The sequence below is a fragment of the Rhodnius prolixus genome, unplaced genomic scaffold (genome assembly GCF_049639745.1).
Source record: "Rhodnius prolixus isolate KJV_2025 unplaced genomic scaffold, Rpr scaffold_3, whole genome shotgun sequence".
NCBI lineage: Eukaryota > Metazoa > Arthropoda > Insecta > Hemiptera > Reduviidae > Rhodnius > Rhodnius prolixus.
The window spans coordinates 49,190,945-49,217,854 of NW_027411603.1; the positions used below are offsets into that span (position 1 = coordinate 49,190,945).

The window sequence follows — 26,910 nt, forward strand, 5'->3', positions numbered from 1 at the left end:
GTAAGTGAAATTCAATTTCAATTGTTTAAAAACAAATTTTTGCTTAAATGCTCAAAATTTTTTGTAACAATCACAATAATTGTATTGAAAGATTCCAATAAATTTCAATTAATAGCTTATATAAAGACTAGAATACATTTTCTTTTCAATTTTTTATACTAAATAATGATAAATAATAATATATATTTCGCTTAATTTTAACCCAAAAAATTTATGATTTTGTTTTTTTTACGCGTTAGATCTCAAGAATCCACAAAAATACAGATCGATCGCCCCCCCCCCCCAAAAAAAAAACAAAATCATTGAGGTTCACAATATTATTTAAGGCATTTTTTTTCTGATAGTCTTTCAAGAATGTTCAGGCTAGCCTACAAATTACATAATATATGTTATCGATATCTAACAGCCATTTTATTATAATATAATGTTACACTTACAAACTATTGGAATGTACCCTGTATGAATTGATGAAAAATAAAGAAAATTACAACTTGATAAAAAATATAAATTTCTAAACAAAAAAAAAAAAAAACTGCCATAAAAACAGATTTTCCTTTGGAAAAACAATAAATTTTTCTTTCATTTTTTTTTTTAAATTTCTCTTACCCTACTCTTAGGAGAAGGTATTTTTCTTTTAAATGATATAAATTAATTTCTTCACTTTTGAAAATATATGTATATACAGGGTGTCCCAAGCTATATGGATAACGACTTTTTCTCGGAAACTAAGATAGCTAGAAAAAAACTAAAAAATACGTGTTCCCTTAGTTTTTTGTAAGGAATCCAAATTTACTTTGTACATTTTTTTCGGTGCTTCCAGAAGCGAGGTACAGGCACCAACTTCATTTTTTCAAATGGGAAGGTGCGGTTTTTATTTCAGAAATAGATTCCTCTATTTTTTTAAAGAAAAATTTACTTGAACGGTTTTTTTCTGTGAGCGATATTTTAGAAGTTAGGAATGAAAACATGATTCTTATAAGAAATGATAAAATGATAATATTATAACGGTTTTTTGATAGAATACTATTTTATTATAAATTTTACTCCTCATTAATATTACAAATCATGCTCGAAATGGCCTCCACCATTAGAGATGCATAGACATGCTCTTTCCTGCCAATTGCCCCTTACTGCCAAAGAAATAGATTCGGCTTTAACCGACTTAAAGGTATCTATTATTCTCTGCTTTAGTTCATCTACAGATGCCAACCCAGCTTGATTCTGATACACCTAGATTTAGAAATGCTTTTAGATAAGCAGTAATAAGGAAAGAAAGAAAAAAGTTATGAATAATCACCTTGTTTTTCAGGTATCCCCAAAGGAAATAGTCCATAGGTGTCAAGCCCGGTGAGAGAGGTGGCCACTGAATCGCCATATAACACGCCCATCAAATTGTCTATCGAGATATCTCTTTACATGCCTGATGGTGTTATATCGACACGGGGGGCGATTCAGTGGCCACCTCGTTCACCGGATTTGACACCTATGGACTATTTCCTTTGGGGATACCTGAAAAACAAGGTGATTATTCATAACTTTTTTCTTTCTTTCCTTATTACTGCTTATCTAAAAGCATTTCTAAATCTAGGTGTATCAGAATCAAGCTGGGTTGGCATCTGTAGATGAACTAAAGCAGAGAATAATAGATACCTTTAAGTCGGTTAAAGCCGAATCTATTTCTTTGGCAGTAAGGGGCAATTGGCAGGAAAGAGCATGTCTATGCATCTGTAATGGTGGAGGCCATTTCGAGCATGATCTGTAATATTAATGAGGAGTAAAATTTATAATAAAATAGTACTTTTCTTCTTATTCTATCAAAAAACCGTTATAATATTATCATTTTATCATTTCTTATAAGAATCATGTTTTCATTCCTAACTTCTAAAATATCGCTCACAGAAAAAAACCGTTCAAGTAAATTTTTCTTTAAAAAAATAGAGGAATCTATTTCTGAAATAAAAACCGCACCTTCTCATTTGAAAAAATGAAGTTGGTGCCTGTATCTCGCTTCTGGAAGCACCGAAAAAAATTTACAAAGTAAATTTGGATTTCTATCAAAAAACTAAGGGAACACGTATTTTTTAGTTTTTTTCTAGCTATCTTAGTTTCCGAGAAAAAGTCGTTATCCATATAGCTTGGGACACCCTGTATACAGTTCTGTGAAAAAGTAGTTAAAATTTAAGTATTTTTGAAATGAGATCAAAATTTCATATCCAAAACAATTATTTCAAGTAAATAAAAGATTATTGGATGAATCGCTAAACCTCTAAAGGTATTTCTTTACTTGATTATCACAAAACTTGTAAACAAACCTTGTTTTGAATAAATACAAACTCAAAGAATTAATCTATGTTAATTTTTATAATTTTTTTTGAAAGAAATCAATTTTGTTTTAGCCATTATTTATTAAACAGTGTTGTTCACGTTAAATAAAGTTTCTGAACGTTCTTAAACAATGCCGCGAAGAATTCAACTAACTTAGGCAACAAAGAATATTAGATTTAAAAAGAGCTGGGCTGACACAAAAGAAAATCGCTCGTGAATTAAACCATTCTCATTGTGCAGTTAAAATTTTTTTTTTTGGAAACAGTATCAGAGAATTACAGAAAACAATAATAGGACAGGAGGTCTCTCCTGAATTTTCCGGTTCTTTGAAACGTGCTGTTTTTATAAGAGAGAAGTAAGAAAGGACTTAATCCCATAGGGGTTAAACTTGTGGGGAATCTTGGCTATGTCTAGGGATGTTTGACCTTCAGAAACCAGAGATACAAAAAAAAAAAAAAAATCGATGAACTTAAAGGAAAGGATTACATAATCTTGTAAAAATATCCCTGACAGCACTTTCCCAGAAACTTAACACAAAGGGTGCGTTCCACTTGGCGACCACAACGACCACGACCACGACCGCGATTTTGCCCGTTCCACTTGCTTGTGGGCGTTGCGATCGAAAACCCAAGTGGAACGGACTGTGGGCGTTTTAACCGTTCATGTAAACATTACATATGGCGGCCTCGAAAATAAGTTAGAAGCTTGAAGAGGTTATTTTTTAATTTAAACCCCATTTATAAGCAAATTTATAATAAACTTTATTAATTATTGGTAAAGCTGACTTATATTAAAAGAATATATATAATTCAATTTTTTATATTGCATTTTGGAGTATTTATAAAATTTACGTTTAAATAAAATTAAAGTGTCTTTTGTGGCAACAGTTGGATATTTATTAATAATGCTTTAGAAAGTTCTTTATCTAGTTCCGATGAAGAGTGGAATGCAATTTTACAAAATCGCAATGATAAAAAGCGAAAACTTAGACCACGTATTATTAGCTATCAGAGTAATTGATCTTTATTCAAATGAAGAATTTAAAAGTTATTTCAGGTAAATGATTTTGTGTTATTCAGTGATTTAGTATGTAAAGGGATAAGTAATTATTTATTTATTTATTTTTTGTAGACTTTCGAGAAACACATTCTATTATTTACATGAAATAACACTTTCATTTACATGAGATAATTTTTTCGGTCGCCATATTTTGTTTTAAAAATTGCGCCAACTCTGAACGCCCACTTCGACCCAGCTTTTAAGGTGGGGCGTTGTGTGGTCGTTGTGTGGGCGAAAATAGTGACGTCATTAGTGACGTTTTCGCCACGACCACAACGACCGCGGTCGCCAAGTGGAACGCCTGAAAGTATGTTTTGGTCGTTGTGGTCGCCAAGTGGAACGCACCCAAAGTGTTCCCAAAAGACTGTTGGAGATGATTAAAAAACGTGGTGGAACATCACATTTTTAAGAAATGGAAAGATTTTAAGTTTACATTTTTTTCACAACAATTTCTTTACGTTTTTCTTCAATTTTCACTAAAATCATGACATATAATTTGATTTCCATTAAAATTGTCACAAAATGCAGATATCAAATTGTAAAAAATATTTTTTGTAAACTGTTTTGCAAAATAAAGGATTTTAAAAAGTTTACCTTGAGCTAATATTTTTTCACAGGACTGTACATATAATCCATATATACATCATTCCATTTTTATTTAAAATTATAATAAAATGGAAGGAATTTAAGAAGGACTATTTTTATTACCTTTGAATGCATCAAGTCCTTACAACCCTTTACTGATCTTCAGCTCTTCCATGCCCATATTACCAAAATGTTTCCATACACGGTATCTGGCCAAATCTTTTCTGGTTACCATTCCAACGACCTGTACAAAAAAAATTATGATAGTAAAATAAAATTAAATAAATAAAAAGTAATAAGCAAATGTTACTTTATTCTTGATCACTTGGAAATAACAGATTTTTTTAGTGGTCCTCAAGAGCTGGTCAGTAAAGGATACATTTTTTTTTACTTTGCCAATGCTTCCAATAGTTCTTTAACGATTTTCAGGGCTACAAACGTGAATGAATTTGAACAATAGTTAATTAAATAATTTAAAGTAAAGTAATCGCCCATTTTTTCAGGAGGGGCTTAACGTTCAACTACCAATAAGTCGTGGACGGAGGCAACTAGCAAACATACTTTACTGTAAATTTCTTTTTATTAACCATTAAATAAAATCCAAGGCCTAAGACCGGGAATCGAACCCAGTACTACAATACATATTGGCTTTGCAGGTCTCGCCTCTAACCGCTCGACTACCGTGGCGCCTTTAAATAATTTAAAACACTAATTATTGTTAAAACGTTAATATTCAAACTGTACTGCTACCAGAAAATTAAGAAATGATTTAAGAAGCATACTGTTTAAACCGCACAATGTTTTTTTAATAATAAAACCGCTTGGAAGCAGGGTAGAACAGAGTTTGAAGAAAAAGGCTTTGAAAGATTAGCTCGCCGAAACATTGAAAAGCATTCGTAAAAATCATTGTTAAAAACTAAAACACATTGATTTTGTACGTTTTTTTGATTTGGGAAAACAGTAATTGAAGAAAAATGATGTTCTAAGAATGTTGATAAATGAGCAAAAGCAAAAATGAATATTTTCAAAAAGTTTCAAGTATTTGGACAGAACAAGATAATTAAATACTTAAATTATCATTTCTTATATTACAATTTCAATCGAAATCTCATTCTAAATTAGATTAAATGTAAAATAATCATTAATTACCTCATTAACTTCATTGACTATAATTAAGTGTCGAAGTCCTAAAGCTCGGAAAAGTCTAAAGATGCGTGGCAAAGATGCGACCTATAAATAAATAAATATTGAAATTAAGTTCCATTAATTGTATAATAGATATAATGACAAAATAGAGTATGTTATTGGTCCATGCAGTCCATCTCTCAAGAGAAGCAAATACTCTAGGTTATCTGAACAAATTAGGGAGGAAGGCCAACAGCTTTAACTCAATGCTCAATGTGTGCAAGTTCTGTTTGAGATTCATGCAATTGCAGTTATATTTTATATAACAATGTATGTAATATACTTTATGCTACTTAGAGGAGTTTTTTTTCTTAAATTTTACCCATTCATTCATTAGTATCCCATTAATATTTAGTTGCTGTTCATTATGTTTGGTGACTGATTCATAGTATCAATAGGATGAAAAAAATAAATACCAGTATTCAGTCGTGATACATTTATTCTGCCGAGCTTTCTTCCTAGGGACTAGGTCATCTTCAGGGCTAGTTCACAAAGTAATATTTTACATTACAGGGTATTTTACATTACATTGTGTCTGTCTTGTCTTGTCTGTTCATGGACACTAATGAAGATGAAGAAAAAGGCTTAGAAAGATTAGCTCGCCGAAACAGTGGAATACATTCGTAAAGATCATTGTTAAAAATTAAAACACATTGATTTTGTAAGTTTTATTTGATTTGGGAAAACAGCAATTGATGAAAAATAGTCCATGAACAGACAAGACAAGACAGACACAATGTAATGTAAAATATTACTTTGTAAACTAGCCCTGAAGATGACCTAGTCCCTAGGAAGAAAGCTCGGCAGAATAAATGTATCACGACTGAATACTGGTATTTATTTTTTCATCCTATTGATAAATATTTAGGTTTAATTTTAGAATTATTAAATATTAGAATTAATGGACACATTGAATATTAATTTTAAAAAACACACCTGTTGAACTGTATACGGAGACGGATTCATAAATGGAGTAAGATCAATAGTACAATCCATTTCCTCTTCAGTAATATAAATATCCTAGAAAATTAATTAAATAAATCTAGCAAGTAATTTCAAAAAGAACCAGATCTATAAAAAAAAAAGTAAGCATTAATTACCTTAATCTCAGGATACCTTGGGTACTTATCTCTAAAAGTCTTTACAGTAACTTCATGGTCAGTGTCTTCAGTTCGTTCAACGAACACTTTATTATGTAATAAAACTATAAGCTGAGATCGTAGTATTAGGCCTCGTAAACGGCCGACTGAATTAACCTCAGCCTGATTTAAGAAAAATTATAAAATATTTACTTTTTATCCGTTTTTTTTTTTAATAATTAAAATGCCATTTATTTTAAAATTATGTAAACTTACCGGGCATTCTAGATGATGGACGCTATCCACAATTGGAAATCCGTTAAAAGTTTGATTGGTGAGCGCTTCTACAATGTTACGAACTGATTCTACCGGAGCGAAAGCCAGCACAGGGTAACTCATAACCTTGCTTGCGTACAAGGTGGACGATAATGGTGGAGGCTCCCATCCGAGTAATGGCACACCGCTTAGTTGAATATGTAGATCGTAGAAACCCTAGAAGTAAGAAATAAAATTAAATAATCCAGCATCAGAGAGAGAAGATATGGATGCTGCATTATGGAAAACTCATTTACCTCACAAAAAAATTCACCAACCCATTTGGCAGTCATCAGGGTGATCATCAATGGTAAACCGAAGGTAATATTTCCAGTAGCTTCAATCAAGATCACCGTCAGACTTATTGTCATTCGGACAACTCCACCTAATTGAGCAGCGGCTCCAACTAGAGCGTATTTACCAGGATCTACCCAGGACTGTTTTTGCCGAACGAAAAATTGATCATTAGTATGAATGGTTGTAATGGCAGCCAGGACAAAGGGATTCATTAGCGTCAGTTATTGTGATAGTAAGTGGTACCAAGGCTTAGAACGAGGAAGGTAATTGATGATGGCATAGGAATAAGTCTTCTTTTTTGTTACCGCGTTCATAAAGTTGGCGCATTTAGAATATCAGTTGTAAACAAGGCCCTCAAATCGTATGCACTGAATTCTTCTCGACAAGGAAATCACTTGACACAATTAAGCGCCAATAAAGTTACTGTCGAGTGATGAAAAACCTCTCCAATTATTCGGGCGTATTGAAGCCGTGGTACCACTTCGTTTCGAAATAACTGACGTTTGCAGATTAACTTCTTCTGATTTTCTTCAGAATGGTTAAAAAAATCGAATTTACAATAAAATAAACTACACTCACAGTATTCGGTAATACGGAGCCAATCAATATTCCAACTACTCTACCCCAAGCAGCACCAGTCAAAAGGCAAGGTATGAATATTCCAGCGGACACACTTAAACCATACGTCCAAATTGAAAGGAACAAATAAGCAATCATGAACAAAAACAGAGTGCTCACTTTATGAGATGCTGGAAAACATGAAATTATTTTTCAATGTGTAGTATATTTTTTTTAACAAGCGATGTTTTACAAACCATTACATTAAGACTTAGTAGTACCTGGAGGATCATGGAACAATGAACGAACACTTGCTTCTGGTACTTGTAACCAAATAGCAGCCGCAGAATTATACTCACCATCTCCACAATACATCTAAAAGACAAGAAGTATGATTAGAGGCTAACAGTTTTGGGTTTATGACAGGTTTGAGTTTAATATCCGAGTTCAGACAACTTTAATTGAGAAAAGAACGCTTTTAAGCAATAGAAAGACTCTAAGGAATAATATCAGCTAAGAGGGAAGGGATTAGCTATGAGGTTAGCATACTGGACTCCCACGCGGAGGTCCCGGGTTCGAATCCAGCAGCTGACCCTTAGATTTTCTCTTCCTAGGAGCTTCTTACAGCTCACTGTCCGGTGATGGACAGTGTTGTCTGTAACGAGAGAACACTGTCCGGAGGCCGGCAGTGCACTGGAAAAAGCTCCGGGCGCTAATGACCTCAGCTGTTGATGCGCCAAAAAAAAAAAAATATCAGCTAAGCTTTTCTAAAAATCGAAGTAAAATCGATTGGTTTCAAAAAGATAAAAAGAAATCATTCAAGTATTCATTCTCAGCCAAACGATTTCTTCAAGAGCGAAAAATTTTACAACACACTTTATTCTCGCACATGGACGATACGGCACCTTGGAGAGAAGAGTGCTAGTACCACTCCTCTTCAGAAGCACCACCGAACTAAGGGCGGCTTGAGTTAAAAACAAAAGTTCAGCAAGATTTCATCCGTTGTAACTTGTTCATTCATTCTGTTTTTGTATTTTCCATTGTCAAAATGAAGCAAATTTGACTTCCACTTTGAAAGCTTCTGTGTAACGTTGCAACCACGCTATCACATTCATAGCGTAACATAAATAAAAGTCATATCTCTCAATACCCATCTAAATTATTCAATCTAGAACCACAAGAATGAATGAATAAAAGTATGCTATGACGGATGAAATACATGAAATGGGGCATTTCAGAATAGCAAATCGGGAACCGGTTTTTTAGAACTGAACATCGCAGTTATAAAATTACGCCTACCAATAAGACGATCCAAAGATCAATCTTATAACTTTTTTTTTTATAAAATATAAAAATATTGTTTCCTACAAATATTTGGGTTTAAAGAAAATGACATAACTGTATATTTCTTCTTTGAAAGTAAGGAAAAACTAATTTTCTAGCAAAAAAAATAATGTTCTTTAAAATTTAACTTGTACCTACCTGTACGGGATATTGGGTAGGATCCTGTCCTAAAGGTTTACAATCGTTGAGTGCAAAAATCATGAGCAAACCAACAGTTGCACTGACTGCAGCCACTAGACAGGCTTCGAATACTTTAAGAAATCTTGCACGGATATATCTAAAAAAACAAAAAACATTGGAATCGTACAGTATACTGTGATGAGATAAAAGTTTTGATTCTGTAAAGATTTATAGCTTCTGGTTACCTTCTTACTTACCTCATTCTGAATACTGTTAGTTTATAGTTAACATAAGTATAAAATGATCCTAAAACACCACCGATTACACCCATGATGGCGTAGAAAATCAATTCAAATAGTTCATAGTTTAATGATTCAAAATGGCCGAAGTTCAGTAAACCGTAATATGTAAGCTCGCCTTGAAACAAAACGAGAAATTAATTAATAAAACTCTTAAAATAGTTATTTAAGTAAATAATGGTTTGGACCATTATTAGAAAACTTGAAAAAATTAAACAGACAAAAGAAGAATCGCACTGTTTATGCAACATTGATTGCTCAATAAGTTATTACTCTAGCATAAAGGTTGTAAGTACGTATATAACTCTCTAATTTGAATGCTCTAATTTTTAGGGAAGTTAGAATGTCCAAGAGACAAAAGCTGCAACTGTCAGGCTAATATTTGACGGATCTATAAACAATTTACGTGAAATATCTACTACTGTATACAGGTAATGTAGGAACGAGATGAAAATATTTTCAGTAAAAATAAGTTTAACAAAGTTGATGTTAATGTCATTCTCACAATCTGACTATTTGAAAGTTGCCGACAATATCTTATTAAAATTACCATTATATTAAAGAGGATAAAATGAATGAAGAATTTGGCAAAAATTCTAAAAGTACTTATTTTACCTGGATGTCCATGGTATGTACTTAGAATGATGTTTAGAGTAAATGTACAAACTGAAGAGGCAAAGAATATTCGCCAAGTCAAACTTTGATTCCAAAAACTACTTCCTTCCTCTAAACTGAACAATACGCCACCTTAAAAACAAAAAGTTTTTCCTGAAACCTGCTGCCGATGAAGTGCAGATAGTCTTGGGAGAACAACTTACCTACCGGAGCTCCGAAGGCCGCAGCAACACCAGCTGCAGCTCCGCCGCACACAAAATCCCTCTTTTCATGGTCTTCTCTGAAGTAGCGTAGAATTCCAAAATCTTTATTAAGTGAAGTACTCTTTCCTTGTGAGATACCAGCGGCTACGACTGCCCCAGCGTGTATCATGGGGCCTTCCTGAAATTAATGGTGCATTAAAGTTTTTTACAGTTCATATATTGTAGATAATATTTCAAATGCAGGAAAATTATTCATAAACTGGCACTTGGAACTTCTCATCAACAGATTTTCTTCAAATCTTAAATATTAGTTTTGGTACAGGAAATAATCTCTTTCTCTCTCTCTCTTTATAGGAAAATGGACCAACACCAATATGGAATAAAAGGCGTACCTTAAGCTATAGAACTGAACGACTCTGGAAAGAAATTCTTGCAACTGTAACTCGACGAAATTTTCAAAACTCCTAACAATTAATTCGAGAATACCCAAAGGCATTGAAATTTGATGAAGGAATAAAACCGAAGAAAATTTTTTAAGTACCATTATCAAACACTACATATTCACAAACTGATTTAAATCTCCAATATGAATAGCTCCAAAATGAAAACTAGCAGCACCTTCAAATTTGAATGGAATAGAGTTTAAATTTAGCAACAAATTATTTATTTTAACATTATAAACAGAAAAATTAATTGTATAATAAATTTCAAAGAAAAATTCAATGACAAAATTGTTTTACAACAGAGCCTTCGCACAGAGGTAAGTTCAATAGCTGAGTAGGTAGCACGATAAGCTGTCAGGTTATAAGAGCCAGATTATCCCGCGGTAAAGCGCGCGCAATTTGAAATTTATTAGCAATAAATCATTCCAGATTTGTTTACAAATTATATAGGACCAGAATACAGTTAGACATTTAAAATGACGTCGTAATAAGCTTACGACTACCGTAAAATTTTGAGATTATTATTCGAGTCCATTTAAATAGCTATGAATTTGAAGTTTGCCCTGGGGAATAAGCACAGGCGAATTTTGTAATAACGTACGTAACTTAGCCTAGTATGGCTGAAAGGAACCCTTTGAAAAATCTGTTAGAGCGGCCAAGATATTCATAAATAGACACTTCAAGAAAATGTTAGTTCAAACTAAATGTGCTTTTCTTGCAGAAAACCTAGGCTTTCAAATTTGGAGTAATAAGGGAGATAGCTACTTCGTAATGCCTTAGATCAGGGGTCGGCAACCTGCGGCTCGCGAGCCGCATGCGGCTCTTTTATCCAAATTTTGTGGCTCCTTCAGCCTGTCTAAAATAAATTGTATATTTCAATTTTATTGAAATAAATGAAAATTTCATTTATTAAAGTAAAGATATTTTTTCAAAAAGAATTTTAAATGTGATAGGTTTGAAATTGAATAGAATTATATTAAAATACAGTACGTAATATATAGGACTGCCGCCATTTTCATTCAAACACAGGTTTAGCTATTATTTATTTGTTTATTTACTTTGAAATATGTGAAAATAAATATATAAAACATTTAAATGTTATTGAATATCATAAAATAATAAATTGTGAATACAAATGATCTACAGAGTTTTGTACACAATCATCCTTGCGGCTCTTGGTAAGATTTATTAAAATTATTTAAGGAGAAATGGCTCTCTACTTAAAATAGGTTGCCGACCCCTGCCCTAGATGCATCTATCCAATGAATTTCAGCGCATGGAATTTTACTGAGTACTTCACAGTTTTTTTGCAGTTCTCAAAATATCAGGACTACCGACTTTTTTTCATTTTTTTTTTATGAAAACACACTTCGTACGTGAAGGTTTATCACTTTTATTGGGAAGGTTGGAACTTTCGAGAAAAACATAGAAAAAGTAGTGTGAGAATTTCAGAGCAAGACTTTTTATGAAAATTAATATATGAAACAAATATTACCACAAATAAATAATTTATAGCCTTGGAGCTAATAATATATTGAATTTACGAATAATCCTTTGGATTTTATATTCATAATATCTAAAATATCTTATCTTCAAAAACTTAAATTTTTTATTAATTTTGTTCAAAATACCTTTCCACCGGCCAATCCGCCAACAACGGTTGATATCACGCCAATCACCTTGACAACGAGTGTCTTAATTCGGACAAGTCTTGGCACATTGACGCCATTCAGATAGCATTTGACCTGTGGTATACCGCTGCCTCCCGCAATTGGCTGTGGAATGTGGGATTTTGTAATAATAATATTGTGGAAATTTGATCATTGTTGAAACACTAGAGATTTCTGTAGACATCCAAACTAATTACCAGTGCGTCCAGCCCACTCTTAGTGTTAGAATTGTATGAATAATAAGGTGATATCCAATGTAATATTAAATGAACATAATAAAATATAATTTGTTAATTGTTTAATATTTACCTCAATATATGATACCAAGAACGAGCCGACCAATACCATTCCAACATTTAAACCTAACCAAACCAAATAAGGCACGTACAAACAGTCTTCAGACATACAATGGTCAATGTCTAATGAAATATTTAAGTTAAGGCATAATTAAATAGAATACTCACATACATATTGGATCGCTAACAGATACTGAAAGCTAATCGATAGTTGGTTAGGGAATATAATCAAAATTCCACAAAACTCAAGGGACCCTTTGTAATTTACAACTTAATATAATGATTATAATCTCTAGTGTTACTCCTTTACAATTCACAGGATAACTGTTTCGATTTTCTGTATATTATTAAAACAACAAAGCAATATTTATAAAATTGTAGAACAAATTAACATTTTTTTCAAAAAAGTTTTATCTAATATTATTCTTACCTTAGGACTGAAATTGAATCCTAATTTAAGTCTTCAATACTCAGTTTTTCTGCAAACTTCTCTAAGCCCTCTTCAACAACTGGTCTTTTCATTTCGCTGAACAAAACCGATTGACGATTTCCTTTTAGCCTATTCGTCCGCCTTCTTGGTGCCAGTTGATACCCAGAAGAGTTTCACGTTACTCTTCAAAGGCGTGACAGCCCGAGACTTTTATTTAATCAACAATTTGGAACTCTGGTGTGGCTTTCTCAGGTGGATGTGACAGAAGCTTTATATGTGGTAGTCAAATTTCTCTATTCAACCATGATAATCATGTAAAAAATAACCATGATACCATTCTAAAGCTCTAGAAACTCCGAAAGAAAAGCGAGAAAGGGCTAAACAGTTGAAATAGTTATTAATAAAATTAAGTAGCTTATCCCGAAAACCACGATTTCTTTTTGTTCAAGCCTTTAATTAAAATACTTTCTACTGAGCCTTGAAAGCTCTCTCCCCTGCTAGCTCCTAGGGGAAATTCTCTTCCCAAACGTCTAGCCACATGACATGCCCTAAAAATCTACGTCTTACTCTCATACAAGTCTAAGAATAACTTCATTGTTTAAAGGATACATTCCTTAATAAGTTTGAATTTTAAACTTGATATCTTGTCAATGGATATATCTATACAAACAGCAATTAATGCTGTAATCACGCCAATGAAAAGAAATATGATCCATCTGGCCATGGTTTTTTTAACGAAAAATTGATAACCTTTTTTTCGTTCCTCTTCAAGCAGTAAATGATTTTCACAGGTATCATAGTCCAAACTCTGAAAGAATTTATTATTTGAATATTGCAAATAAATAATTTACAGTAAACACAAAATTTATTAAGGCCAACTAGCTTTTAAAAATGCCTGACAAATCCGCAAGCATTAACTAACAACACTTGAACAAAAAATATTCTAAAAAGGAGTTCCTGCTTTACAAGTCATCAACAACAACCGCTGTCCATTGGGGTGTTAAAGAATTAGGTAGTTGAGAGACCTCAAATAATTATTTATCCTTTAATATACATCTCTTTTTATTTACAAAATAGTTACATAGACTTTCTCTTCAAGAGTTTTCAGAGAAAAGTAACACTCTGTGAGACTTCGAAGTTGTTGGCTATTGCCTACCAGGCTACAGTTCTCGCAAAACACACGGTAGGTTCATTACTATCTAATCGACTGAGAAAATTCATGCATTGCAAGGGCCTTTGTAAGTTTTGTCGATAATATTGAGAAAAGACTAGGCAAGAATGTTTCAGAGTGAAGGTCTTGCCTTCGACTCTGGCTGTTTAAAGAAGAAAAACTCACTTTAGGCTTTATCGACGAACCTCTCGGCAGACATTTAAGTCCAACAAAAAGGCAAGCTAGGTACTCTAACGTTTACCAATTGTAGGTGTTACAATTGGTCCTATAGGTCGTGGTAAAGTAAGCCAGCTCCTTTTAGAAAACTTCATTTTTTTTTTAGTTTTTTAAGAGGTTGGAGGGATCAACCTTTCAATCCACCCCTCGATATATCACTGACCACGGTAGTAAGATATCTTTTAGACTTGCAACGATGCTGACCAAAGTTACTACTTACTAGACTACTTAATAACGACTACAGCAAAAGAAATGTCAGCAAGGTCTTAAAATTAAAATACATTTTTAAAAAGAAATCATACCTCATATTTAGCAGAAAGTACGTCCAACGTACCAACCACAATTGTTTCAGATAACTTAGCCCTTCTTCTCGGGCGGGTTTTGGCCGAAGTTTCTGGAGATACCTCGTTACATTTTGTAATCTAAAAATTCATTCGATCTACTTATTTAAAACTGATTGCCTCTTTAAAAAAAAAAAAAGTAATAAAAAGTACTAAACTAAAACTTACTACATCAACGTTGATGCCATACGATTTTTGCGTACTATTGTTACCTTTCAGTAACGGTTCGTTTTCTGCTTGTTCACCCATTAGTATTTATAAAATAACATTAATCATACTCCTTTACTCAACAAAAAAAACTTGAAATTTAGTCTTATAGAGTCTAAAATTTATACTCCAGATCCAACATTACGTAATTGTCAAATTTGAAAACTAAAATTCTCCATTCTAGATCTTAAAAAGCTAATCTCTAGAGTATTGTTAATTAACATAATAAAAAAAAGTGACTTAAAAATTTCAAATAAACTGAAACTTTTGAAATGTGAAGACTCCAGTGTTAAGGAAGAAAAATTACTATCTGAACAATTGAGATAACTTTCAAAAAACTTATTCCACACAAAAAGCTACATCAAATAAAACAAAACTAACAAATAAAACATACAAGGCTACTTCAAGAAACTTTTTTACACAAATGACTCATCTATTACAATTTACAAAAATCCGATTCTTGATAACGTTATAGAACCTTAACACTTTCCTCACTGCCACTGTAAATCCCCTAAACTTGCTCACTTTGATAAACTGACTGGACAATCTGAAGGTCTCTGAAAATGAGGCAGCGTAGTCATGGGAAACATAAAATGACCTTTCCACATATCACATTTCAATGTTTTCCACTTGTGTAATATATTATACGTTTACTTATTTTTAACAAATACATTTCATTTTGCCCATACTACTATTCATTCAGCCAGAACCAAATAAAATTCATTTATCTTCATTATTTGAGATAACCCCCCTCATACTAGAAATTATCAAATCTATTTTACTTATTTTCTTGATAAATAATGTTTGATCACACAATACTTTTATCAACAAAAAACATGTATAATAATATAATTCGAAAAAACATAAGGATACTTGCAGTTTTGTTCCTTTTTTTTATCGAATCTGTTACATTTTCTTGTTATTCGATAACGTTTTGAAGTTTTTCCTTCAATTGGTAAGAAATGTCTCCGAGTATCGATGTATCTACGATTATATGATCCATACACGATTCGATTTATGATTGTAGTAAAGGTTTGCGAACCTACATTTATGGTTTTTTCATGTGCCGAGTGAGGGGTTATACAAGCTATTTTGTATGTATAGTGCGCCTTAAAGTTACCACAATTTTCTTGTCATCTAAGTAAGAGAAGTTTTTAAACAGAAGATGCTTTAGTTTATTTTTCGTATCATTGGGAAGTCGCATTTGTTACAATGACATTTCCTAGAATTCGTAATGCCTTGCAATTAATGAGGAAGTTGTATTGTACAAAAATTTCTGTAGCCGAGAATATTGAAAAAGATGTAATTTCCAAAAATATTTTATCATCCTTATCTCATTTTATATTGTACAGTAATTTTTCATTTTAATATTTATAGGTGCCACTGACAAAAAAATTAACACAGGAAAATCAACATGAGATGCTAGCTAATATAATCACACCTCTGAGAAATCTAGATTATTCGGGACAAATTCTAATGAAGAAAAATTGGTCTAAAAGCCTACTAAATACGATTAAAACAAAACATTTGCCTAGATTCCGGACAACTTTACATGGTGTTATACCATCGGTATTAACTGTTCTATAAGAAACTACTGAAATGGTTCCTCTGTAAAGAGATTAAGTTTAATATTTTTAGTGCTTATTCTAGCCTCGAACCACAGCTTACAGAAATAAAGATGAGTTCAGTGTTCAAATTGGGGTAGATGGTAATCCTAAAACCGTAGGGTTATTCGTGGGAAGTGGTTCAGAAGGTGAAGTCATCTCCGTTTTCCCGTCAGGTTTAGAGAACATAAGAGAAGATCATCTTGAGGTTGCAAAGGTTAGCTTAAAATAATTCAAGTTTATTTATTACAAAATTTTGTAGTTCTTATTCGTTCTTAGTTGCCGCACTTGACCGTCTACACAGAACTTATTTATAGATTATAGATAATATCGAATTACTCTTGCATTGCGAAGTATGATAAGAAAGCCAGTTGGCTGGAAAAACAGAAGAGTCTGCCCAATAGCACACATTTCGAACCAGATTTTTACCTTACGGGAGTAAGCGTTTCCTACAAGTACTAGACAGTATTCCTACTTCGTTTTCGTAAGTCACGGAAATGAAAGCTTGCCCTGCAATCTTTTTGCCAAAACTCTTTGTTTCTTACTAGGAAGAGAAGAAACTTCGAATATCTTATAAATTCTTTTTGTCTTGGAGACAAACTTTTTAGCCTGGAGTCATTGTTTTAGTGCTTGCCAACTCAAGTTTTAATTGCTCAGTCACAAAATTGCCTCGGCACGTTTGAGATTTACATTATATATTACGACAAGACGATTGACGTTTCTCTTTCATTATTTCTTATACGGCTTGCTTGAAGTATTGATTGTCTTCTCGTAATCTCCCCATCATAGATCTCTTAACCCAGGTGTTCCAGACAAACCGTTTCTACTTTGTCTGGTACATTCTGTCGTCATACCTCGCTATTAACTTTTTAAGGGTACTACCTAACTCCTACTCCCAAACGAATAACGCTAAATATCTTTTTTCTTTGGGTGTGTGGTTACAGTTACTAAAGTTGATTTTTTTTTCTTTTTCCACCAAGGTGTTCGAAGAATTCATTAGACAATCTTCATTGAATGCATGCCATCGATTGAATGATGGTGGCTGTTGGCGAAGTATCCAAGTAAGATCAAACCGTCAAGGAGAAATAATGGCTACAGTAATTGCACATCCTGCTGGTATTCCAGAAGGAGAGATAGACAGTATCAAAGAAAACCTTGTAAAACATTTCCAAACAAAAGTAACTTCTTTGAAATCATTATATCTACAGTTGTGGTAATATATGTTGATTGTTTCTTCGTAATTTGCTTAATTACATGGTTGATGATTGCATTTTTACTGCAAAACGTTCTTACTTGTTTTCAGTCCTCACACCAGATGCAACCACCAACAAGCTCCATATTCATTAATATACGGAAATCCATATATTTTTGAAAGTATTGACAGCTATACCTTTAGAATTTCACCCGAATCTTATATTCAAAATAATACTGATTCAATTCCATTGTTATACGAACGAATTTTCGATTTTATAGATGTTAATAAGCAGTATACAATTTTAGACTTAAATTGTGGTATTGGTAAGGTAGATTTTAAAACTTTTTTTAAAATCATGACTTAAATACACTTTTCAATTGTAAATGCCTTCTTTTTGTTTAGGAGCGTTTAGTATATTTGCCAGCAGTTATGTAAGAGGTTGCATTGGAATTGAAAATTCTACGTTATGTGTAGAAGATGCCAATTGTAATGCAGTAAAAAATAATGTTAAAAATTGCCATTTCATGTATGGGAGTCTAGAGAAGGTAATTTGGATTTTTAAAAATGCCTTTTTTAAGTGAAAATTAAACAATTTTGACCTAGTAAAATTCATATCAAATATTTTAAACCGAATGACACTTCACTCATAAAGATCGGTGCACGCGTCGATAATTAAAAAAAAGTTGAAATACTTTTCGTTAGAAGGTGTAAGAGTGGAATATGTTACATTGGAAGTGTGTGTAAATGCATCTAAAGGTGATCTGTTTAAGAATTGAATTATTCAGAATCGGGGAAACGTGGCCTTTTATAATAAGTAAGTAAAGTAATGCCTATTTTTTTCAGGCGGGCATTACGTCCAACTGACAAATTAGAAGTCGTGAAAGTGAGGCAATTTGCGAACGTTCTTTACTATAAATTACTCATATTAAACATTAAAATCAAGTCCTAGAGAATCGAATCCTAGCTTTGCGGGTTTAACCTGGTTTGCTACCGTGCCGCCTCACTGGAATGGAGGTTATATCTTCTAGCCAGAAGCTTGCGTAAACATTCATTATTAGCTATTGCCGTAAGAAAGCCTAGATTTGGCTCTTTGAAGAACTTATAAATGAACTATTACATGGAAGAAGAAATAAAAGTCTATTTACGTCGCGGTAGATTAGGAACGAAAATAAAGCAAAGAAAGATCTTAACTGGTTCCAGGGCACTGTCTCTAGATCTCTAAGTATGGGACTAGTTTCAAAATCGCTGTGAGAGGTATGACCGGTATATGAAGGTCTTCATTCTTAAGGTCTTCGAGGTATATGAAGATGTTCTTAATCCAAACTGGAATATCTGAAGTCTTCGTTCGCCTCTGCTCTAGCATTTCAAAAAAAAAAAAAAAAAATAGAGATCTTATGTGTGGATTGCTTCTCCAGGAGGCAAATGGACCCGAATCACTTGTGTGTCTAAGTACAATCTTTCTTTTCCTTCTGAAGGCTCCACTTTTTAAATTAAATTAAGCAGTATTATCCCTACAACTTCCTGGTCACAGTCACCCAGTAAAAATATCAGCTTACTTACCGTGATGGACAGGGTTGTAGACACGAGGGAACAAACTCAGTTAGTAATTCATAACTTTTTATAGGAATTAAAAGGAATCCTAAAAGAGCTAGATTCGACGCCTTACATTATTGCAGTTGTGAACGCTGGAAATATTGGATTACGTATGTAGTATTCATGTATCTTACAAAATTTGATTCAAACAAAAGAAAGTACGTTTTCTTAGATTTACTTTTTGTTTCTTAGATGACCAAGTTGTGAAAATATTACGAAGATGTGTCCAACTGAAGAAATTAGTACTATTCACAGGCAAAGCCGATCATCCAAATGCGATGCGCACTATTATCAATTTCTGCAGGCCAAAATTTGATACTTCCACACCATTTTATTTAAGCAATGTACAACCAATTGATATGTATCCTGGTACAAAGTATTGTGATCTAATAATGCTGTTTCAAAGAGCGAAATAAGAAACGAAAGAAATGTGCAATGCTTTGAAAATGACTGAAATGTGAAAAAAAGAAATATATAATAGGTATAACGTTTCACGAAGTACCAATAATAGGTGTTCTGAATTCACTTATCCATATTTGAACTTTTTGGCTATCTTGATATTTTTACTTACTCTTATTGTTGTTACATGTTTTTTTTTTTTTTTTTTTTTTCAGTTACGCTGTCTTTTTCAAACTACCAGATGACTGATAGTGATCTTTTGCAGAAAATAAAACAACTACCAGTAAAGAATTCCCTGAGGAAGGGGATTTGCTGAGTGGTAAGAAAATACTGGATGCCAACGCGGAGGGCACTGGTTCGAATCCAGCTGATGGATGTTAGATTTTCTCTTTCTAGGAGCTTCTAGAAGCTCACTTACCGGTGATGGACAGGGTTTTTCTACAACACTGAGAGAACACTGTCCGGAGGCTGGCAGTGCTCTGGAAAAAGCTGCTCCGGGCGCAAGTATCCTCACCAGATGTTGACGTGCCTTAAAAAAAAAACTACTTACTCTGAAACTTTTTCAAACCCACCTTTTATGAGCTCATTTGTTTCCCAAATTTATGGAGCTCTATTCTACCAAAAAGCTGCAAAAATGCTCGAACAGACTGAAATTTTAGTCAGAAAAAGTTAACACACATATTTTTGTTGAGGTTAGACTTGAATTATTAACAAGGTGGAAAAAGGAGAAGTCTGTATATGATAATTTTCATTATAATGTAATCAATTCATTAGTACAAGATTTGTGTTTCTGTGTTAATGGTTAGTTTGTTCCAGACTCTACTAATAAAGTATTCTATATTATTAGTATTTTTATTTAGAATATATACTTCAGACAATCACGGACAGCGTAATTTTAATATATTTATAGTACTATTATTATTAATTATTACAATTACATAAATATAAATTTATATACTGTACATAAATAACATTGATATATAGTTTCTTTTAGTTATAATAAACGCAATTTTTTTTATAGTACATAACTTTAAATACAATAATTAATCACTACCAAAAAAATATTCTAAATTTATCGTGCGTAGTGCCAAAAAAAAAAAAAAAAAATGCACTCTTGGAGCACAATCGTTTACTTTCTTTTAAAATATATTCAGTTCTTAAAAAAAATTTAAAACTGCTAAAAATATAGTAATACCTACTCAAACATTGTCTACTTCTTTCTTTTTGAATAATAAAAAGTTATATACTTTTCAAAATATTAGTTTGTAAATAAGGAAAAAAAAAAAATTAGAAATTTTGAAGGAAACTTTAGTTTTTCTAGGTTCCATCTAGATCTTATAAAAATTCGTGATAAAAAAAAGTTAAAAATAAAAAAGTTTCTCTTACTGCTTTTAATTTTTGAAATTCGAAATTTCATACATTGTTTTTTAATTCTTCTTCTGTGAAAAAAAATAATGGCTGTAAAATGTTAAAATAAACGAGACATTTCTCCCGAAATATGGGTAAGAAAATTATTGCGTAAGATATTTGACTTAAAATTGGAGGCAATCAGTTACAACTGAAAGAAATATGCACTTAAAGAGATATCAAGTAGATTGGGTGAGTAAAAGAGGGTAAAAAATATGGTAGAGGGGGTTGAGAAAGAGATAAGCTGAAAGAAGAATGGAAGGCAAAGTTCCTGGAGATATTGAGGGTCTATGGGTTGGAGTAATGAAGAAGCTAAGTGTGAGAACGGATGGTGTTTCAGGGACTAATTCGTAAACGCCGACTTCATTTGGGGTAAAACAATTTAGTCGAAAAAAAAAGTCGAACTAGGTCAAGTAAATAGCCAAAAGCTCGAACGTCAGTTGGATCCTACCATGAGATCAGAATTAAAAACCTGTGAGAAAACCCCGTAAATCCACGATTTCAGTTTTTTTTCCATTTCTTGAAAGTCTCTTGTCTCAAATATTATTATTTTATAAGTAACTTTTAAGGAGAAGATCAATTTTTAGGAGAGATTCTTCAGGAGAAAGGTAAGAAAGAAATATTTTAAGTGCCATTTCAGAATAGTATACGGTTCTTATTACCAGTGTAATGTTATTACATCATTCTTTTTTCCCCTTCGAGCTCCTTGGGCATCACGTTCCCTTGAAAGTAGTCGCGTTTAATGTAGTGTCCAACCTTACCAATTTCCCTTAGCCAGCTTTTCATGAATTAGTAATAATTCCAAACTTTAAGAAAACTAACTTTCGAGGCCTGCAATAAGAGAAAAAGTTGTGTAAGTTTTACCTACGAGTTTTTTTAATCTTCTAATTATGGCACGAATATTAAAAAAAAAGATAAAATATTAATATGTAAAATTCCCCAATAAAACTATTTACTAATTTTAATATTTTAAGGCCACTCTATTAATTTTTATACAAATAGTTTTAGTATATAGGTTTTTTTTAAAATATTAATTCTTATATAAATATGTAAATCTTTATAAATAAATAAGCTTCTTTGTTAGTTTGGTTCACAAGTTTCATTAATTATTTTCTTTTTCTCTACTTCATATATATATACTTTACTGCAAACACCCTTAGTAATGCTTTACAAATTGTATGAAGATCAATCTTTTTATTTACTCCCAATTATAGATAACAGATCATTGTAATGGTCCTTGTAGATCGAAATTATCTTTTTTTCCCTCCTACTAAACAGCAAAAACATTAAATCAATTTAAGTTTATAATCAGTATTTACAAAAACGACAGATGAAAATAGAACAGCTTTATGGAATTGGTGAAAAAAAATAAAATAAAGGCATTGATTTAGAAGCAATAGGGAAGCACATATAGCAGAAGTGTCCAATCTGGGAAAGATTTTATGTAATTACTTTTAAAATGGAGTATTGCTTTGGATAGATGCTGTATTAAAGGAGGCCAAGGTTCTTAAGGGACTGTAGCGCGGTAAATACGATTGCTTGGTTAAAAGAAAAAACCAAAATCTTTCGAGACATATGGATTAAAACTTCTTTGCAAAATAACAAAATCAACGTTTATGGCGACTTTCAAAGTTTAACTAACTTACAAGAGAGCAAGAAGTAACAAACTTATCTATACGAAAACTCCCACTTGACACCACGTACAATCACTTGGCTAACTCATTTCATTTTTACAGACTTCTTTCACTTTATAGCCTGCTCCAGTAACTGATCCACTATCCTATAAGGGAAACCAAGACTTCTTCAGGGAACAATGTTCAATATTGAAACCTCGAAGACTTACAATGTAACAGTTCAAGTGTACAACTACTTGAGATTCCTTTTGGTAGCCTGTGTAGGATTCAAGTAAATGGGAGCGAACCTCGGAAAGGAAAGTAGTGAGCCACATCTTCCTGGATTTGAACACTTCAGACATAGACAATGTATGGAACTGTTTAGTGCTAAACAGAACCCATAGATAAACTCCAGCTTAACTCCGCACAAACACAGCCTCAGGATGTCACAGACTGTTAACTGGGAGAGAGCGAAAGATGCTCTCAATAATACAGGACCTCGTAACACTCAAAGAAGAAAAATAATTAAAGAGAATCCATAGAATGTGATGATAATTTCTTCAATAGTCAGAGCACCGTTAATGCACCAAGCAAATGTGTTATTAGTTCAAAAATAGAGGTGAGATTACTTTAGGACCAGTTTTTAGTCGAGGAAACAATACAAAAAAAATTGCCCTAGTTTGGATATTAGGGCATTTGGCTAAATAAATGAGATGCTGCATGGACAATCTAGCAAGAAAAAGTGCAAGAAGATCACTTCTGTGGAGTTTAATGCTTAACAAGATCTGGTCTGTGTAAAGTTTAAGCAAAAATAAAGTTCCATGAAGCTAATAAAGAAAGGATCGGAAGGATGTGATTTTTCTTAGAGATCCTAAGGAGAATAAGGACAATTCTACAGCATCTTCTGTTACACTACAGTTAGACGACAGAATTTTTCCAGTTAAATCTTTCTATCCTGTACTGCGTTAGAAGAAAAAGAATTAAGTTACTTGTTTCCAGGAATCTTGTCGAATTTGCCCCAGCGGTAACAAAACACTGAAAATTCCAACATTTACAGCAAAAAAATAAGTAACCAATAAAATGGGCCGACACAGAAGACATGTTCAATGTATATAACTTTCCTATAGGCTCATGACACACTTTCATTTACATCTTACACATTCTACACTTTACGGAAAACGTCTTTCTTCGGACAAACACTTTAATAACTCTTAAGAATCCTAAGAAAAAAAACCAAGAGAGGGAGATTGGACATCCTCTGCTATATGAAAAAGAAATATTAAAATATTAGTTTTTCAGGCACAAAATCAATAATTAAAAAAATTAGTTACAACAAAGAAATTATTAAGTGTCATATTGTAATACAAAATTAGAATTTGTTAAAAATACTGCTTTACTAAAAATGAAACACACAATTCTTTTTTTTTTTTTAGGGTTCTCAGCTACCATAGAATAAACAATTATTCCATAACTTATATATTCCTTTATTAAACAAGCTTTTTTTAAATATATAATTTTTGTTTATTCATGAATAAATAGAATAATTTATTTTATGCAAGCATTTATATTCTTAATATTGGTATTTTTAAATAAAATTAAAATTACATTTGAGCTGTGAAACTTTCTATTTTAATTTTGTATTTTTTATTCAGGCGTATTCTGTTCTTTTTTGCCTCTATTACTTCCATATCACGTCTCTTGTTGTTTTTTTAAAATAAATAATAATAATTAATTTAAAATTAAAAAGAATGATTAGATTTTTGTAAAGCATTATTACCCGATTTAACAAACTTGTGTGGTGCGTAAAGATATATTTCTTGTTTTTCTTTATAAAAAGTTAAAAAAGCAGTGTTTTACATTCCTGCTTTTTGTCTTGTAAAAATTAATTTTTTTCTATTAATATGCATTGTAATTTAAAATGTATTATATACTTTTTTTTTTAATTTTAAAAATTAGTAGCTCTTGAAATTTTACTGTACATTATATAATAAATAATGTGCTGTAAGCAACAGAAATAATTAAAAATCACTTTTAAATCTAATTTAGTTGTTTTCTTTACTATTTTTTTGAGTCTTAAAACAAGATTATTTTTATTGGGAAAGTCTTAATTTTTAAAAGAAAAATTTGAGATAAAGTAGCAAAAAAATATCGGCAAATTTTACAACTTTAGCTCTCTTTAAATTAAAACGACAATAAACGATAATTCAAAGTTCCGGTTTAAGTTAATTAATGGTGATGAGCTACAGAAAAGAAATTGTTAAAGCAGCTTAATTTTTTCTTTTACCTAATTCATTTTTGACATAATTGTTTTACTTCATTATTACTTTATTCTTGTTTTTAACTCCTCGTTAATTTTTTTTTTATTTTATGTTTTACATAAGTTTCTGTTTAGCACATTCTGTGCACAGAATATCTTCAGCATCGGTAATAAATCCTCGTCCCACCAAAGATGACTTGCACGATGCACAAATGAAACAATCGTTATGCCAATGTCTGTCCTCAAATGAGATGAATCTTGTACCGCCAATGCCTGTAAAAAAAAAAATAATTATTATTATAAAAACAATAATGAACATAAGTACGTAACTTGTTAATTTTTTATTTGGTCATTGGCTCCCGAAGCTAATTTTCAGTGTTCTGTCGACCCAAATTTATTAGTTTGAGCCTCGTGAGTGAATATTATTTTTCCTAGTCTCTGTGTCTTGGGGAACAAGACCCTTCATTCCCCATTTCTTCGGGGTCTTCTGCTTACACTCTTCAAAGTAAAATCTCTTCAGGCATTCCAGCGAGTTATCACTCAAGTAGCAACACGGACATTTCTGACACCACAAGCACAAAAAAAAAAGTAGCCTCTTCAAAGAGCGCTTACTTTTTAAATGAATTCATAGCTAGATAATGTTTAAAGTGAAATAAAAGAAAAATGAAGTGTACAACTAAATGACGTAATGCTTCTAATTTAGATGATGAAACTTGTAAACAAGATGTGTAGTCAAGTCATAACTTCACATCGTAAATCATTTCATTATCAGAATTTAGCGTTCTTTACTTATAAATATATTCTTTTTATTCAATGTCATTGCAATGTATTGTACCGGTAATCCAAACTAAGAACGTAATTTAGTTCAAGCTTAACCGTTAAAATAAAAAAACAAAAAAAAATAATTACCAGTAATTGGCTTGCAGCATGCTGTGCATCGTTTAGCAAATAGTTCTCCAAAACAATCAGCGCAATATGGTTTCTCTTCCCGTGAAGTGAATCTTTGTCCAGCCAGCGATGTATTGCAATTGGTGCAAGTGAAACATTCTCTGTGCCAAGGTTCGTTCTTGTAGGTCACCCCACCGCTAGTGATAATCTGGAAAAGAATTTCTTGCTTTTAGTTTTTATTGAATTTCACTTATAAGTGATGAGTTACGAAATTAACTCAGAAATCTATTATGTACATTATCCATAGGGTATTTTTAATAAGTAGAGATTTTTGAGAAGGTGTTTTTAAAAGAAACTGTACTAAACTTCCAAAACAGCTCCCCCAATTTCATTAATTTTATAAAATGTTGACTGCAATCATCCTAATTTACAAATAAATTGCTCATTCATTCATTGTTCCTTAATAAAAGTTAAAGATAGTTCGTTCATTCATTCATCTGTGAAGGGCATGTTCAAGGTGAATAATTTGGTAGAGTTTATATTTCAAATGATGTCAGCTGATAAGTGTTGAGATTTATATCTTGTCAAGAAAAGGAAAAAACATATTGCTTTTATTATTGCGATCAATTAGTTAAACAAAAAAATAATCTGCCACTTGAGGGTGTGGTGTCCAACTGTGGCCTTACTAGTTATATTTTGTAATTACAACTGGCTTACGTTACTCATGCAATTTCCTCTTATTGACAAATTTCATTATAGTAAATTAAGGATAGATGGTGGCGATTGTAAACTTCTGGAAGCGATTGCAGACAATTGAATCTGAATGATGAGCTAATGGATCACAAAGTGAAGTTTTATTTAAAGAAGGAAATTCCGCAAGATCAATATTAAATATTAAATATCTTACTACCTGATTTTCAGAATCACTGTATAAATTGGAATTAAATCCGCTAAGAGTTGTAGTTTAATAATTCGAGTTTAGTAACTAATTGAATCCCCATCTCATTTTGGTTGGTTGAACCATAGCTTTCCGAAGAAAGATGGATTTAATAGACTTTCTCATACTTTAATAAGAGAAGAAAGTATCTTAAAAAAGAGTAAGTAAAAAGCAAGTACACTTCACTTGAAAAGCACACATTGCTATTTTGAAGTATGCTACACTATCAGTATAATGATCAGCTTCTGCGTTATATGTA

General features: G+C 32.2%; 3 protein-coding genes across 14 annotated transcripts in view; 1 reads left to right on the top strand and 2 right to left on the bottom strand.

Annotated features, from left to right (window-relative positions):
* Positions 1–274: 274 nt before the first annotated feature.
* On the bottom strand, positions 275–15,285 carry ClC-b (chloride channel protein 7). 2 transcript variants are annotated; one of them, XM_074126559.1, is made up of 18 exons: positions 14,720–15,285; positions 14,513–14,632; positions 13,433–13,631; positions 12,407–12,516; positions 12,059–12,202; positions 9,985–10,162; positions 9,782–9,913; positions 9,125–9,284; positions 8,886–9,024; positions 7,685–7,778; positions 7,425–7,594; positions 6,806–6,985; positions 6,510–6,725; positions 6,255–6,416; positions 6,091–6,174; positions 5,119–5,199; positions 4,093–4,213; positions 275–368 (listed from the first exon to the last, which is right to left on the bottom strand). In XM_074126559.1, exons 1-17 carry the CDS (start codon positions 14,798–14,800, stop codon positions 4,112–4,114), a joined length of 2,352 nt encoding a protein of 783 aa, XP_073982660.1. In that variant the 5' UTR covers positions 14,801–15,285; the 3' UTR covers positions 275–368; positions 4,093–4,111. The 2 variants fall into 2 exon arrangements, with proteins under 2 accessions (XP_073982660.1, XP_073982659.1); XM_074126558.1 differs by lacking the exon at positions 275–368 and having other exon boundaries at positions 3,562–4,213.
* A 505-nt stretch (positions 15,286–15,790) lies between these two features.
* On the top strand, positions 15,791–24,499 carry LOC141453397 (tRNA (uracil-5-)-methyltransferase homolog B-like). Of its 2 annotated transcripts, none has more exons than XM_074126588.1 (9): positions 15,791–16,060; positions 16,136–16,327; positions 16,409–16,579; positions 17,343–17,575; positions 17,666–17,880; positions 17,960–18,102; positions 19,182–19,260; positions 19,343–19,631; positions 19,765–24,499. In XM_074126588.1, exons 1-8 carry the CDS (start codon positions 15,971–15,973, stop codon positions 19,564–19,566), a joined length of 1,347 nt encoding a protein of 448 aa, XP_073982689.1. In that variant the 5' UTR covers positions 15,791–15,970; the 3' UTR covers positions 19,567–19,631; positions 19,765–24,499. The 2 variants fall into 2 exon arrangements, with proteins under 2 accessions (XP_073982689.1, XP_073982691.1); XM_074126590.1 differs by having other exon boundaries at positions 15,792–15,899.
* Positions 24,500–24,874: 375 nt separating this feature from the next.
* The window catches only part of Lmpt (four and a half LIM domains protein limpet), a 434,583-nt gene continuing 432,547 nt past the window's right edge, over positions 24,875–26,910 (bottom strand). For all 10 annotated transcript variants that reach the window (XM_074126570.1, XM_074126571.1, XM_074126568.1 and 7 more), the window contains 2 exons: positions 25,736–25,922; positions 24,875–25,099 (listed from right to left, as the gene is read on the bottom strand). In XM_074126570.1, the coding sequence (XP_073982671.1) occupies positions 24,942–25,099; positions 25,736–25,922 (345 nt within the window). In that variant the 3' untranslated portion in view covers positions 24,875–24,941. The remainder of the gene's footprint in view (positions 25,100–25,735; positions 25,923–26,910) is intronic.

Coding starts and splice junctions, on each gene's coding strand:
- ClC-b (XM_074126559.1), bottom strand. CDS start 14,800: ATGGGTGAACAAGCAGAAAACGAACCGTTACTGAAAGGTAACAATAGT. Junction 9,914..9,984: donor GGCCTTCGGAGCTCCGGTAG/GTAAGTTGTTCT, acceptor TTTGTTTTTAAG/GTGGCGTATTGTTCAGTTTA. Junction 6,175..6,254: donor CAAGGTATCCTGAGATTAAG/GTAATTAATGCT, acceptor TTAATTTTCTAG/GATATTTATATTACTGAAGA.
- LOC141453397 (XM_074126588.1), top strand. CDS start 15,971: ATGACATTTCCTAGAATTCGTAATGCCTTGCAATTAATGAGGAAGTTG. Junction 16,328..16,408: donor TACATGGTGTTATACCATCG/GTATTAACTGTT, acceptor TGCTTATTCTAG/CCTCGAACCACAGCTTACAG. Junction 17,881..17,959: donor AGACTTAAATTGTGGTATTG/GTAAGGTAGATT, acceptor CTTTTTGTTTAG/GAGCGTTTAGTATATTTGCC.